At 43.5% G+C, this 14,336-nt stretch overlaps 1 protein-coding gene across 16 annotated transcripts in view; it reads left to right on the forward strand.

Moving 5' to 3' along the window:
* LOC110523188 (3',5'-cyclic-AMP phosphodiesterase 4D) overlaps nt 1-14,336 on the forward strand; it is a 365,644-nt gene that overhangs the window by 281,248 nt on the left and 70,060 nt on the right. For 2 of the 16 annotated variants that reach the window (XM_036976777.2, XM_090233714.1), the window contains exon 1: nt 4,828-5,191. The exons of the other annotated variants lie outside the window; for them this stretch is intronic. In XM_036976777.2, the coding sequence (XP_036832672.1) occupies nt 5,115-5,191 (77 nt within the window). In that variant the 5' untranslated portion in view covers nt 4,828-5,114. Of the gene's footprint in view, nt 1-4,827; nt 5,192-14,336 lie in introns of those variants that run through there. 16 annotated transcript variants of the gene reach the window in all.

Consider the following 14,336-nt stretch of genomic DNA (forward strand, 5'->3'; position numbering starts at 1 on the left):
TCTCTCTTTTTTCTCTATCCTTTTCTCTCTCTCTTTCTCTTTCTATTTTTTTCTTCTCTCTCTCTCTCTCTCTCTCTCTCCCTCTCTCTCTCTCTCTCTCTTTCTATTTTTTCTCTCTCTCTTTCTCTTTCAATTTTTTCTCTCTCTCTCTCTTTCTATTTTTTCTCTCTCTCTTTCTCTTTCAATTTTTTCTCTCTCTCTCTCTTTCTCTTTCTCTTTTTTCTCTATCATTTTCTCTCTCTCTTTCTCTTTCTATTTTTTTTTCTCTCTCTCTCTCTTTCTCTTTTTTCTCTATCCTTTTCTCTCTCTCTTTCTCTTTCTATTTTTTGTCTCTCTCTCTCTCTCTTTCTCTTTTTTCTCTATCCTTTTCTCTCTCTCTTTCTCTTTCTATTTTTTGTCTCTCTCTCTCTCTCTCTCTCGCTCTCTTTTTCTTTCTATTTTTTCTCTTTCCCTTTTTCTTTCTATTTTTTCTCTCTCTCTCTCTCTCTCTCTCTCTCTCTCTCTCTCTTTGTTCTCTCTCAAATTCAAACTCAAGCTGTTTTATTGGCGTGAAAAACATTGTGTCAATATTGCCAAAGCAATCTCTCTTTTTTAACCTCTCTCTCTCTCTCTCTATTTTTCTCTTTTTCTCTCTTTCTCTCTTTCATTTTTTTTCTCAATCTCTTTCTCTCTCTCTTTCTCTTTCTCTTTTTTATCTATCCTTTTCTCTCTCTCCCTTTCTCTTTCTATTTTTCTCTCTCTCTCTCTCTCTTTCTCTTTTTTCTCTATCATTTTCTCTCTCTCTTTCTCTTTCTCTTTTTCTCTCTCTCTCTTTCTCTTTCTATTTTTCTCTCTCTCTCTCTCTCTTTCTCTTTTTTATCTATCCTTTTCTCTCTCTCTCTCTCTTTCAATTTTTTCTCTCTCTCTCTCTTTCTCTTTCTCTTTTTTCTCTATCATTTTCTCTCTCTCTTTCTCTTTCTATTTTTTGTCTCTCTCTCTCTCTCTCTCTCTCTCTCTCTCTCTCTCTCTCTCTCTCTCTCTTTTTCTTTCTATTTTTTCTCTTTCCCTTTTTCTTTCTATTTTTTTTCTCTCTCTCTCTCTCTCTCTCTCTCTCTCTCTCTCTCTCTCTTTGTTCTCTCTCAAATTCAAATTCAAGCTGTTTTATTGGCGTGAAAAACATTGTGTCAATATTGCCAAAGCAACAATTTATACATTGTAATAAAATTATAAACAATAACAAATAATAATATAATATGGTAGGAAAAAATAATACAAAATTAAATACAAAAATAACAACAATATAGTAGAAATGTAATAAATATAAAAAGCTAAACATGGAAAATGAAACTATAACTCACTTCTAACTAAACAACTGTCCTCTTCACCATTGCATCAGCACGACTACCACCACCATCTTTAAACTGCTATCATTACCATCACCCTACTACCCATACCACTACTATTTGGAATGATAAACAACAATAATAATAGAAATAACAATATTGGAATAACAATAATAGTAATAACAATAATGCTACTAACAATAAGTTAATATTTACTATGCAGATGTTATTGTCTCTCTTTCTCTCACTCTCTTTGTTCTCTCTCTTTCTTTCTCTCTCTTTCTCTCACTCGCTCATTTTTTCTCTCTTTATTTCTCTCTCTTTCGCTCTCTCTTTCTTTTGCTATCTCTCTTTACGGCGAAAGCAGACCATGCGATTATCTGAGGACAGCGCCCCGCATACAAACACATGAAAATCCTTTTTCAACCAGGCAGGTGCGACACAAGTCAGGCAGATGCGACACAAGTCAGAAATAGCCATATAATAAATGCCTTACCTTTGAAGATCTTCTTCTTTTTGCAATCTCAAATGTCTTAGTGACACAATGAATGGTCGTTTTGTTCGATAAATTCCTTCTTTATTTCCCCAAAATGTCAATTTATTTGGCGCGTTTGATTCAGAAATACACCGGTTCCAACATGACTACAAAGTATCTAATAAGTTACCTGTAAACTTGGTCCAAACAATTCAAACAACGTTCCTAATCAAACATCAGGTACCCTAAAATGTAAATAAACGATCAAATTTAAGATGGAATAAACTGTTTCTAATACCGGATAAAAACAACGTGAAGTGCGCTCCAGTTCACGCGCAACAAAAGACTAAAGCCCTTCAGAGTGACACCTACAAAGAACAGCCCTACTTCTTCATTTCTCAAAAGAAAAACATCGAACAATTTATAAAGACTGTTGACATCTAGTGGAAGCCAGAGGAACTGCAATCTGCGTCATAATAAATCAGGTCTCCCATAGAAAACCAGTGGAAAACACAATTAAATATTTTTCCCTGGATGGATTGTGCTCGGGGTTTCGCCTGCCAAATCAGTTCTGTTATACTCACAGATATTATTCTAACAGTTTTAGAAACTTCAGGGTGTTTTCTATCCATATCTACTAATTATATGCATATCTTAGCTTCTGGGCCTGAGTAACAGGTAGTTTACTTTGGGCACGCTTTTCATCCGGATGTGAAAATACTGCCCCCTATCCCAGAGAGGATAACTGATTCTAATATTTTTAGCCAGATCCTAATTGGTATATCGAATTTTATGTTCCTTTTGATGGCATAGAATGCCCTTCTTGCCTTGTCTCTCAGATCGTTCACAGCTTTGGAAGTTACCTATGGCACTGATGTTTCGGCCAAGGTATGTATAGTTTTTTGTGTGCTCTGCTCTAGGGCAACGGTATCTAGATGGAATTTGTATTTGTGGTCCTGGCGACTGGACCTTTTTTGGAACACCGTTATTTTGGTCTTACTGAGATTTACTGTCAGGGCCCAGGTCTGGCAGAATCTGTGCAGAAGACCTAGGTGCTGCTGTAGGCCTGCCTTGGTTGGTGACAGAAGTACCAGATCATCAGCAAACAGTAGACATTTGACTTCAGATTCTAGTAGGGTGAGGCCGGGTGCTGCAGACTTTCCTAGTGCCCTCGCCAATTACTTGATATATATGTTGAAGAGGGTGGGGCTTAAGCTGCATCCCTGTCTCACCCCATGGCCCTGTGGGAAGAAATGTGTGTGTTTTGGGCCTATTTTAACTGTACACTTGTTGTTTGTGTACATGGATTTTACAATGTCATATGTTTTTCCCCCAATATCACTTTCCATCAATTTGTATAGAAGACCCTTTCCCTCTCTTTTTCTCTCTTTCACTCTCTCTCTCTCTTTCACGCTCTCTCTCTCTCTCTCTCTCTCTCTCTCTCTCTATCTCTCTCTCTCTCTCTCTCGCTCTCTCTTTCACTCTGTCTTCCTCTCTCTCTCTTTCACTCTCTCTCTCTCACTCTTTCACTCTGTCTTTCACTCTGTCTTCCTCTCTCTCTCTTTCACTCTCTCTCTCTCTCTTTCACTCTCTGTCTTTCACTCTGTCTTCCCCTCTCTCTCTCTCTCTCTTTCACTCTGTCTTTCTCTCTCTCTCTTTCACTCTCTCTCTCTCACTCTTTCATTCTGTCTTTCACTCTGTCTTCCTCTCTCTCTCTTTCACTCTCTCTCTCTCTCTCTCTTTCACTCTCTGTCTTTCACTCTGTCTTCCTCTCTCTCTCTCTCTCTCTCTCTTTCACTCTCTGTCTTCCTCTCTCTCTCTCTCTCCCTCTCTTTTTCTCTCTTTCACTCTCTCTCTTTCACACTCTCTCTCTCTCTCTCTCTCTCTCTCTCTCTCTTTCACTCTGTCTTCCTCTCTCTCTCTTTCACTCTCTCTCTCTCTTTCACTCTGTTTTCCTCTCTCTCTCTCTCTCTCTCTCTCTCTCTCTCTCTCTCTTTCACTGTCTTTCTCTCTCTCTCTTTCACTCTCTCTCTCTCACTCTTTCACTCTCTGTCTTTCACTCTGTCTTCCTCTCTCTCTCTCTCTCTCTCTCTCTCTCTCTTTCACTCTCTGTCTTCCTCTCTCTCTCTCTCTCTGTCTCTCTCTCTAAGCCACTTAGATGATAATGACAGTCAGTTAAACTTTTCTTCTTTATTATTAACCCCACTACAAATCTGTCAACAGGGTGCTTGAATCCAAAACAAGCCAGAGATATTTGGGGACACAACTTGGAAGGTGGTGCTGTATTAGCTGTAGTGGTAACATGGCACGTAGGCTTTTCCCTACATAGAGACTTATGGGCCCTATTTAAAAGTAGTGTACTATGTTTTTGGGCCCTGTTTAAAAGTAATGCACTATCTAGGGAATATGGTTCCATTTGACACTCAGATGCAGAGTGTTAAATGGCATGTAGAGCAACCAGACTGGTAGAGTTGATGTGTGTGTGTGTGTGTGTGTGTGTGTGTGTGTGTGTGTGTGTGTGTGTGTGTGTGTGTGTGTGTGTGTGTGTGTGTTTGCGTGTGACCCTTTGTGACACCAGCTTGCATGAGCGCGCACACACACACACACACACACACTTTAGGCCACACACAGAGACAGACCGGGCCCTTAGGGAGCTCCTACTCTCCACACAGCCAGCGAGGGGAGCAGAGAGGAGCAGAGACAAGTAGAGAAAGAGAGAAAGAGAGAGGGGATGGCAAACCAGGCAGAGAGAAGCAGACCAATAGTAACGTAGTTAGTAGCAGACCAATATTAACGTAGTTAGTAGCAGACCAATAGTAACGTAGTTAGTAGTAGACTAATAGTAACGTAGTTAGCAAGGGGGAGATTGTAAGGAAGGGAGGAGGGAGAGACCGATAGAGGGAGGGAGAGACCGATAGAGGGAGGGAGAGTGATAGAGGGAGAGGCCAATAGAGGGAGGGAGAGACCGATAGAGGGAGGGAGAGCGATAGAGGGAGGGAGAGGCCAATAGAGGGAGCGGGTGTGTGTGACAGTCAGAAGAGAAGTAGAGTGAGAGAGACGGTGCACGAGAGACGGAGAGATTGAGTGACCAAAGCAGAGCTAGTTTGAGCAGCTAGCCAGTCCTACAGTTTGAGAGTGAAGTGGGCTTACGCCTTTAGTGCATTAACCCGTTGAGCTAAAGCCCACAGTTCCCAGGCTATGTCATGCTGACCCTATAGCCCAAGGAGGGATTAACACAGACCTGGGTCCAGTGGCGGACTAGAAAGAACGAGCGATCATACAGGGCAGTCAGAAGGCGGGAGGGAGGAGGTCAACATATGACCATGAGTATTGTGATGAAGCCCCGTTCGCGCTCTACGAGCTCTCTGCGGAATACAGATGGAATCTCAATCTGGTAAAGTTCTCCCCTTCCTCTCATTATCTTCAGTTCTCTTCTCCTCTTCCTCTCATTATCTTCAGTTCTCTTCTCCTCTTCCTCTCATTATCATCTGGTCTCTTCTCCTCTTCCTCTCATTATCTTCTGGTCTCTTCTCCTCTTCCTCTCATTATCTTCTGGTCTCTTCTCCTCTTCCTCTCATTATCTTCAGTTCTCTTCTCCTCTTCCTCTCATTATCTTCTGGTCTCTTCTCCTCTTCCTCTCATTATCTTCAGTTCTCTTCTCCTCTTCCTCTCATTATATTCTCTTCTCTTCTTCTCTTCCTCTCATTATCTTCTGGTCTCTTCTCCTCTTCCTCTCATTATCTTCTGGTCTCTTCTCCTCTTCCTCTCATTATCTTCAGTTCTCTTCTCCTCTTCCTCTCATTATCTTCTGGTCTCTTCTCCTCTTCCTCTCATTATCTTCTGGTCTCTTCTCCTCTTCCTCTCATTATCTTCTGTTCTCTTCTCTACTTTCCTCGTCTTTTCTGGCTTCTAGTAGTATGGCATGGTATTTGTCCTGACCCAGATTTATGTTGATAACTACCTAAGACGTTTTAAATGTCAAACTCTCTATGCTAATCACCACTGTTTTCCTATCAAGAGTGTGTGTGTGTTTGTGTGTGTGTGTGTATGTGCTCACGTGTGTGTACTTGTGTGCGCATGCATCTACGTGCGTAACGTCAGTTGCTCCACAGTGGCTCTCGAGTCAGATTTCATAGTGCCAGGAGAACAGTGGGGGAAAAGCACATGTGATCAAGGATCCGTCTAGTTGGAAAAGAACAAGCGCCATGCAGTCGTCCCCAAAACACAGTGATCCTCAACCCACTTTACATAGACAGGTGACCTTAGGGTGTAGCAGTGTTTCCCACAGCTTTGTTGTTTTCCAGGCGGGGCACCGCCAACAGCCACCAAGCCCAAAGGATACATTCGTAGAGAGTTACATACTGCCGCTGAAAAGAGACTGTAGAAATGCATGCTTCCTCCCCACACGTTGTTGAGCCAGTCTGACAGTGGCTATTTTAAAGCTGTGTGTGTGTGTGTGTGTGTGTGTGTGTATGTGCTGTATGTGTGGTGCTTCTCTTGGACTGCAATAGATGCCAATACTCATTTTAGGTGCTGCACAATACTTTTGAGGTAATATTCTAGAAGAGAAACAGGAGCTCCACAGTAGAACATTTGAGTTGCCGGTACACCGCTCCTGCCTAAGTCAAGCACTGTGTGTGTGTGTGTGTGTGTGTGTGTGTGTGTGTGTGCGAGTGTGTGTGGTCCTGCATACCAGACAGCTGTCTTTCTGTCCTGTCTACCAGACAGCTGTCTTTCTGTCCTGTCTAACAGACAGCTGCTCTCCTGTCCTGTCCTGTCTAGCAGACAGCTGCTCTCCTGTCCTGTCTAACAGACAGCTGCTCCCCTGTCCTGTCTACCAGACAGCTGCTGTCCTGTCCTGTCCTGTCTACCAGACAGCTGTCTTTCTGTCCTGTCTAACAGACAGCTGCTCTCCTGTCCTGTCCTGTCTACCAGACAGCTGCTTTCCTGTCCTGTCTAACGGACAGCTGCTCTCCTGTCCTGTCCTGTCTATGAGCCAGCTGCTCTCCTGTCCTGCCTAACAAACTCCTGCTGTCCTTTTCTGTCCTGTCTAACATACAGCTGCTCTCCTGTCCTGTCCTGTATAACTGACAACTGCTCTCCTGTCCTGTCCTGCTTAACAGACAGCTGCTCTCCTGTCCTGTCCTGTCTAACAGACAGCTGCTCCCCTGTCCTGTATAACAGACAGTTTTTCACCTGTCCTGTCCTGTCTAACAGACAGTTTTTCTCCTGTCCTGTCCTGTCTAACATACAATTGTTCCCCTGTCCTGTCTAACAGACAGTTTTCCCCCCGTCCTGTCTAACAGACAGCTGCTCCCCTGTCATGTCCTGTCCTATCCTTTAGTACGTTATACATTGTTGGACACCCTCAGCCTCTATAGACTCTCCTACAGCCACAGTTAGAGCAATCATATATGCAGTAGTAAACATTACATATGACATATGTGTGATAAATATGGTAGTGGGGTCAAGCAACTGCAATGTGACCCCCGATATAGAATACCCTGCACTGGTTTCTCCAAAGTCCTTTGAAACAGGGCAGGCACCTCTTCAGGGTGTGTGTGTGTGTGTGTGTGTGTGTGTGTGTGTGTGTGTGTGTGTGTGTGTGTGTGTGTGTGTGTGTGTGTGTGTGTGTGTGTGTGTGTGTGTGTGTGTGTGTGTGTGTGTGTGTGTGTGTGTGTGTGTGTGTGCGTGTGTGTGTGTGTGCTTGCTTGCTTGCTTGTGTGTTTGAAGAGCTCTCTTCTCATTGGTGCTCAAGCTAGAGATGATCTCTGTAAAAGTGGGCCAAGGGTGGCACCTCCCTCCCTCTCCCTGTCTCTCTCTCATTCTCTCCCTCCCTCTCCCTGTCCCTCTCTCATTCTCCCCCTCCCTCTCCCTCTCTCATTCTCCCCGTCTTTTTCTCATTCTCTCCCTGTCTCCCTCTCATTCTCCCTCTCCCTGTCTCATTCTCTCCCTCTCCCTGTCTCTCTCTCATTCTCTCCCTGTCTTTCTCTCATTCTCCCCCTCCCTCTCCCTGTCTCCTCTCCCTTTCTCTCTCTCATTTTCTCTCTCCCTCCCTTCCTCACCCTGTCTTCTCTCTCATTCTCTCTGCCTTCTGTCTGTCTTCTCTCTCATTCTCTCCCTGCCTTCTGTCTGTTTTCTCTCTCATTCTCTACCTGCCTTCTCTCATTCTCTCTCTCTCTCCCTCTCTTCCTCACCCTATCTTCTCTCTCATTCTCCCCACCTTCTGTCTGTCTTCTCTCTCATTCTCTCCCTGCCTTCTGTCTGTCTTCTCTCTCATTCTCTACCTGCCTTCTCTCATTCTCTCCCTTCCTCTCCATGTCTTATCTCTCATTCTCTCTCATCTCTCCCTGTCTTCTCTCTCATTCTCTCTCATTCTCTCCCTGTCTTCTCTCTCATTCTCTCTCACTCTCTCCCTGTCTCTCTCTGTCTCTCCCTCTCCATGTCTTCTCTCTCATTCTCTCCCTGTCTCTCTCTGTCTCTCCCTCTCCATGTTTCTCTCTCATTCTCTCTCATTCTCTCATTTCATCTCCCTGTCTTCTCTCTCATTCTCTCCCTGTCTCTCTCTGTCTCTCTCTGTCTCTCCCTCTCCATGTTTCTCTCTCATTCTCTCATTCTCTACCTGCCTTCTCTCATTCTCTCCCTTCCTCTCCATGTCTTATCTCTCATTCTCTCTCATCTCTCCCTGTCTTCTCTCTCATTCTCTCCCTTCCTCTCCATGTCTTATCTCTCATTCTCTCTCATCTCTCCCTGTCTTCTCTCTCATTCTCTCCCTGTCTTCTCTCTCATTCTCTCTCATTCTCTCCCTGTCTCTCTCTGTCTCTCCCTCTCCATGTCTTCTCTCCCTGTCTCTCTCTGTCTCTCTCTGTCTCTCCCTCACCATGTTTCTCTCTCATTCTCTCTCATTCTCTCCCTTCCTCTCCCTGTCTTCTCTCTAGTTCTCTCGCATTCTTTCCTTGTCTTCTCTCTAATTCTCTCGCATTCTTTCCCTGTCTTCTCTCTCATTCTCTCGCATTATTTCCCTGTCTTCTCTCCCTGTCTTCTCTCCCTGTCTCTCTCTGTCTCTCCCTCTCCATGTCTTCTCTCTCATTCTATCCCTTCCTTTCCCTGTCTTCTCTCTCATTCTCTCCCTGTCTTCTTTCTCATTCTCTATCTGACTCCTTCTCCCCCTTCCTCCCTCTTCCACTCCCTCCTTCTTTCTGTCCTTGTCCCTCTCCCTAATCTTTCCCTCTCTCCCTTAATTTTTCCTTCTCACCGTCTGTTTCACATTTCCTCTCCCAATCTCCTCTTTCCTTTCTTATCCTTTCTCTCGCTCTCTCTCCACTACCTCAGTGTGTCTCCATCCCTTTCATTAATAACTCCTTCTGTGTCACATCTCCTCTTTCCTTTCTTATCCTCTCTCTCTCTCTCCACTACCTCAGTGTGTCTCCATCCCTTTCATTAATAACTCCTTCTGTGTCACATCTCCTCTTTCCTTTCTTATCCTCTCTCTCTCTCTCCACTACCTCAGTGTGTCTCCATCCCTTTCATTAATAACTCCTTCTGTGTCACATCTCCTCTTTCCTTTCTTATCCTCTCTCTCTCTCTCTCTCCACTACCTCAGTGTGTCTCCATCCCTTTCAATAATAACTCCTTCTGTGTCACATCTCCTCTTTCCTTTCTTATCCTCTCTCTCTCTCTCCACTACCTCAGTGTGTCTCCATCCCTTTCAATAATAACTCCTTCTGTGCCACATCTCCTCTTTCCTTTCTTATCCTCTCTCTCTCTCTCCACTACCTCAGTGTGTCTCCATCCCTTTCATTAATAACTCCTTCTGTGTCACATCTCCTCTTTCCTTTCTTATCCTCTCTCTCTCTCCACTACCTCAGTGTGTCTCCATCCCTTTCAATAATAACTCCTTCTGTGTCACATCTCCTCTTTCCTTTCTTATCCTCTCTCTCTCTCCACTACCTCAGTGTGTCTCCATCCCTTTCATTAATAACTCCTTCTGTGTCACATCTCCTCTTTCCTTTCTTATCCTCTCTCTCTCTCTCTCTCCACTACCTCAGTGTGTCTCCATCCCTTTCAATAATAACTCCTTCTGTGTCACATCTCCTCTTTCCTTTCTTATCCTCTCTCTCTCTCCACCACCTCAGTGTGTCTCCATCCCTTTCATTAATAACTCCTTCTGTGTCACATCTCCTCTTTCCTTTCTTATCCTCTCTCTCTCTCCACTACCTCAGTGTGTCTCCATCCCTTTCAATAATAACTCCTTCTGTGTCACATCTCCTCTTTCCTTTCTTATCCTCGCTCTCTCTCCACTACCTCAGTGTGTCTCCATCCCTTTCAATAATAACTCCTTCTGTGTCACATCTCCTCTTTCCTTTCTTATCCTCGCTCTCTCTCCACTACCTCAGTGTGTCTCCATCCCTTTCATTAATAACTCCTTCTGTGTCACATCTCCTCTTTCCTTTCTTATCCTCTCTCTCTCTCTCTCTCCACTACCTCAGTGTGTCTCCATCCCTTTCAATAATAACTCCTTCTGTGTCACATCTCCTCTTTCCTTTCTTATCCTCTCTCTCTCTCTCCACTACCTCAGTGTGTCTCCATCCCTTTCATTAATAACTCCTTCTGTGTCACATCTCCTCTTTCCTTTCTTATCCTCTCTCTCTCTCTCCACTACCTCAGTGTGTCTCCATCCCTTTCATTAATAACTCCTTCTGTGTCACATCTCCTCTTTCCTTTCTTATCCTCTCTCTCTCTCTCCACTACCTCAGTGTGTCTCCATCCCTTTCAATAATAACTCCTTCTGTGTCACATCTCCTCTTTCCTTTCTTATCCTCTCTCTCTCTCCACTACCTCAGTGTGTCTCCATCCCTTTCATTAATAACTCCTTCTGTGTCACATCTCCTCTTTCCTTTCTTATCCTCTCTCTCTCTCTCTCTCCACTACCTCAGTGTGTCTCCATCCCTTTCAATAATAACTCCTTCTGTGTCACATCTCCTCTTTCCTTTCTTATCCTCTCTCTCTCTCTCCACTACCTCAGTGTGTCTCCATCCCTTTCAATAATAACTCCTTCTGTGCCACATCTCCTCTTTCCTTTCTTATCCTCTCTCTCTCTCTCCACTACCTCAGTGTGTCTCCATCCCTTTCATTAATAACTCCTTCTGTGTCACATCTCCTCTTTCCTTTCTTATCCTCTCTCTCTCTCCACTACCTCAGTGTGTCTCCATCCCTTTCAATAATAACTCCTTCTGTGTCACATCTCCTCTTTCCTTTCTTATCCTCTCTCTCTCTCCACTACCTCAGTGTGTCTCCATCCCTTTCATTAATAACTCCTTCTGTGTCACATCTCCTCTTTCCTTTCTTATCCTCTCTCTCTCTCTCTCTCTCTCCACTACCTCAGTGTGTCTCCATCCCTTTCAATAATAACTCCTTCTGTGTCACATCTCCTCTTTCCTTTCTTATCCTCTCTCTCTCTCCACCACCTCAGTGTGTCTCCATCCCTTTCATTAATAACTCCTTCTGTGTCACATCTCCTCTTTCCTTTCTTATCCTCTCTCTCTCTCCACTACCTCAGTGTGTCTCCATCCCTTTCAATAATAACTCCTTCTGTGTCACATCTCCTCTTTCCTTTCTTATCCTCTCTCTCTCTCTCCACTACCTCAGTGTGTCTCCATCCCTTTCAATAATAACTCCTTCTGTGTCACATCTCCTCTTTCCTTTCTTATCCTCTCTCTCTCTCCACTACCTCAGTGTGTCTCCATCCCTTTCAATAATAACTCCTTCTGTGTCACATCTCCTCTTTCCTTTCTTATCCTCGCTCTCTCTCCACTACCTCAGTGTGTCTCCATCCCTTTCATTAATAACTCCTTCTGTGTCACATCTCCTCTTTCCTTTCTTATCCTCTCTCTCTCTCTCTCTCCACTACCTCAGTGTGTCTCCATCCCTTTCAATAATAACTCCTTCTGTGTCACATCTCCTCTTTCCTTTCTTATCCTCTCTCTCTCTCCACCACCTCAGTGTGTCTCCATCCCTTTCATTAATAACTCCTTCTGTGTCACATCTCCTCTTTCCTTTCTTATCCTCTCTCTCTTTCTACACTACCTCAGTGTGTCTCCATCCCTTTCAATAATAACTCCTTCTGTGTCACATCTCCTCTTTCCTTTCTTATCCTCGCTCTCTCTCCACTACCTCAGTGTGTCTCCATCCCTTTCATTAATAACTCCGACATCCCGTCGCTGCTCAAGCTGAATGGCTGGGCCATCCTCTCATTCTCCCCCTGTCCCTCCCTGTCTCTCTCTGTCTCTCCCTCTCCATCCTCTGCTCTGTTATCTCTGTGTCCCCTGAGGGCCCCGGGTCGCAGCCGTGCGTCAGCACCTGCCACACTAACACAGACACACAAGGGACAGGGTCCCATGGGGCCACAGGCACAGAACAACACGGACATATGCATGTGCACACACACTTGCATCGTCATATCATCTTGCCTCAACGGATGGTAAAAGACGGCTCTAACATCCATAGTATTACAAGGAAAGCCATCGTATTACTCTAAATCAGTGGACACCAACCTTTTTATGAGTCAAGATTACTTTCTCAGTCAAAAAGTAAGCGGAGATCTACCGCTCAGATCATTATTTTACTTGACTTAAAGCTGCAATATGTCACTTTTTGTGCCAACTGACCAAATTGACATAGAAATGTGAGTTATAGATCTGTCATTCACATTGACAGCAAGTCTAAGAACCTATCTATTCTATGTGCGTTATTTCTATGCGTCCTGTTTTTACGTTTTGTTTTTGCGTCTTTTACTTTTGGTTTCGTACACCAGCTTCAAAACAGCTCAAAATGAAATATTTTTGGTTATGGAAAGATATTTGACAGCGGTTTAGATGGTAAAATGATTCTCTACACTATATTTGCTTGTTATTTCACATACATTTAAATTAGGTGAATTATTTAAATTTTTGCAACCAAGAAATGGCGGAGCGATTTCTGCATTGCGCACCTTTTAAAAAACGTAACATGAACCTAATAAAACCAGTTGTGTAGGAAGGAGGTTTGTGCAGTAGAACTAGTACATTATCACAGCATATTGTCTATATACCTGCCTGCCAATACTGTTGTTCTCTGACCATATTATACTTCAAAACTCCAGCTTTGGTATCAAAACACATCAGTTGGTGTAGCACTTGTGAGGTACAGCTGAGCATAAGTTCAAATCATTTGCAAATAATTTGTATTTTTATTTTCCTGGACTGATGGTATGCTACCTGCATGGGATGGTCATGGTGCTTTCAAAACAACTGGGAACTCTCGGGGTAAAAAACAGCGTCAAATCATGGCGTCAGTGATCCATCTATAGGTTGGAAAGTCTGAGCTCTAGAAAGATGCCAAAGTTTCCGACTTGGAATTCCGAGTTGGGTGACCTTTCAAAAGTGACAGTTGTCTTGAACGCACTGAAGTCGGAAGTCAGAGATTTCCGATTTCCCAGTTGGTTTGAACACGGTATTCGTCTCAGAGGAGGGAGGGAGAGAGCAGCAGAGGGTCTGCCTCCCATGGTCCCTGCTTTCTCCTTCCTTTCCTCCGGTGAGACTGACCAGAGAGAGGGGACACCATCTTCCAGCTGATTGCTAAACTCAAGACACACTGCATCTGCCTCGTGCACAAATTCATGTTGTTCCTATGACCAGAGAAAGTTACGTATTCCTAGATATTAAAATAGACACTACGAGCTGCTAATTGTAATAAAATGCAGGGCATCGAGACACTTCGCTACTCATTCATAGCAGCTGCAGCGCGAGTGGAAGTATGGAGAAGCGCGTTTGTAATAGTGTTGAATAAAAGCAGTGTTGACAGTGTTGAATAAAAGCTGTGTTGACAGTGTTGAATAAAAGCTGTGTTGACAGTGTTGAATAAAAGCAGTGTTGACAGTGTTTAATAAAAGCAGTGTTGACAGTGTTGAATAAAAGCTGTGTTGACAGTGTTGAATAAAAGCTGTGTTGACAGTGTTGAATAAAAGCAGTGTTGACAGTTCTGAATAAAAGCAGTGTTGACAGTGTTGAATAAAAGCAGTGTTGATAGTGCAGAATAAAAGCAGTGTTGACAGTGTTGAATAAAAGCAGTGTTGACAGTGTTGAATAAAAGCAGTGTTGACAGTGTTGAATAAAAGCAGTGTTGATAGTGTTGAATAAAAGGAGTGTTGACAGTGTTGAATAAAAGCAGTGTTGATAGTGTTGAATAAAAGCCATGTTGACAGTGTTGAATAAAAGCAGTGTTGACAGTGTTGAATAAAAGCAGTGTTGACAGTGTTGAATAAAAGCAGTGTTGACAGTGTTGAATAAAAGCAGTGTTGACAGTGCTGAATAAAGTAAGTGTTGATAGTATTGAATAAAAGCAGTGTTGACAGTGTTGAACAAAAGCTGTGTTGACAGTGCTGAATAAAAGCAGTGTTGACAGTATTGAATAAAAGCAGTGTTGACAGTATTGAATAAAAGCAGTGTTGACAGTGTTGAACAAAAGCTGTGTTGACAGTGCTGAACAAAAGCTGTGTTGAC

Source organism: Oncorhynchus mykiss, chromosome 5 (genome assembly GCF_057628025.1).
Source record: "Oncorhynchus mykiss isolate SJ-2025 chromosome 5, ASM5762802v1, whole genome shotgun sequence".
In the NCBI taxonomy this organism is placed as follows: Eukaryota; Metazoa; Chordata; class Actinopteri; order Salmoniformes; family Salmonidae; genus Oncorhynchus; species Oncorhynchus mykiss.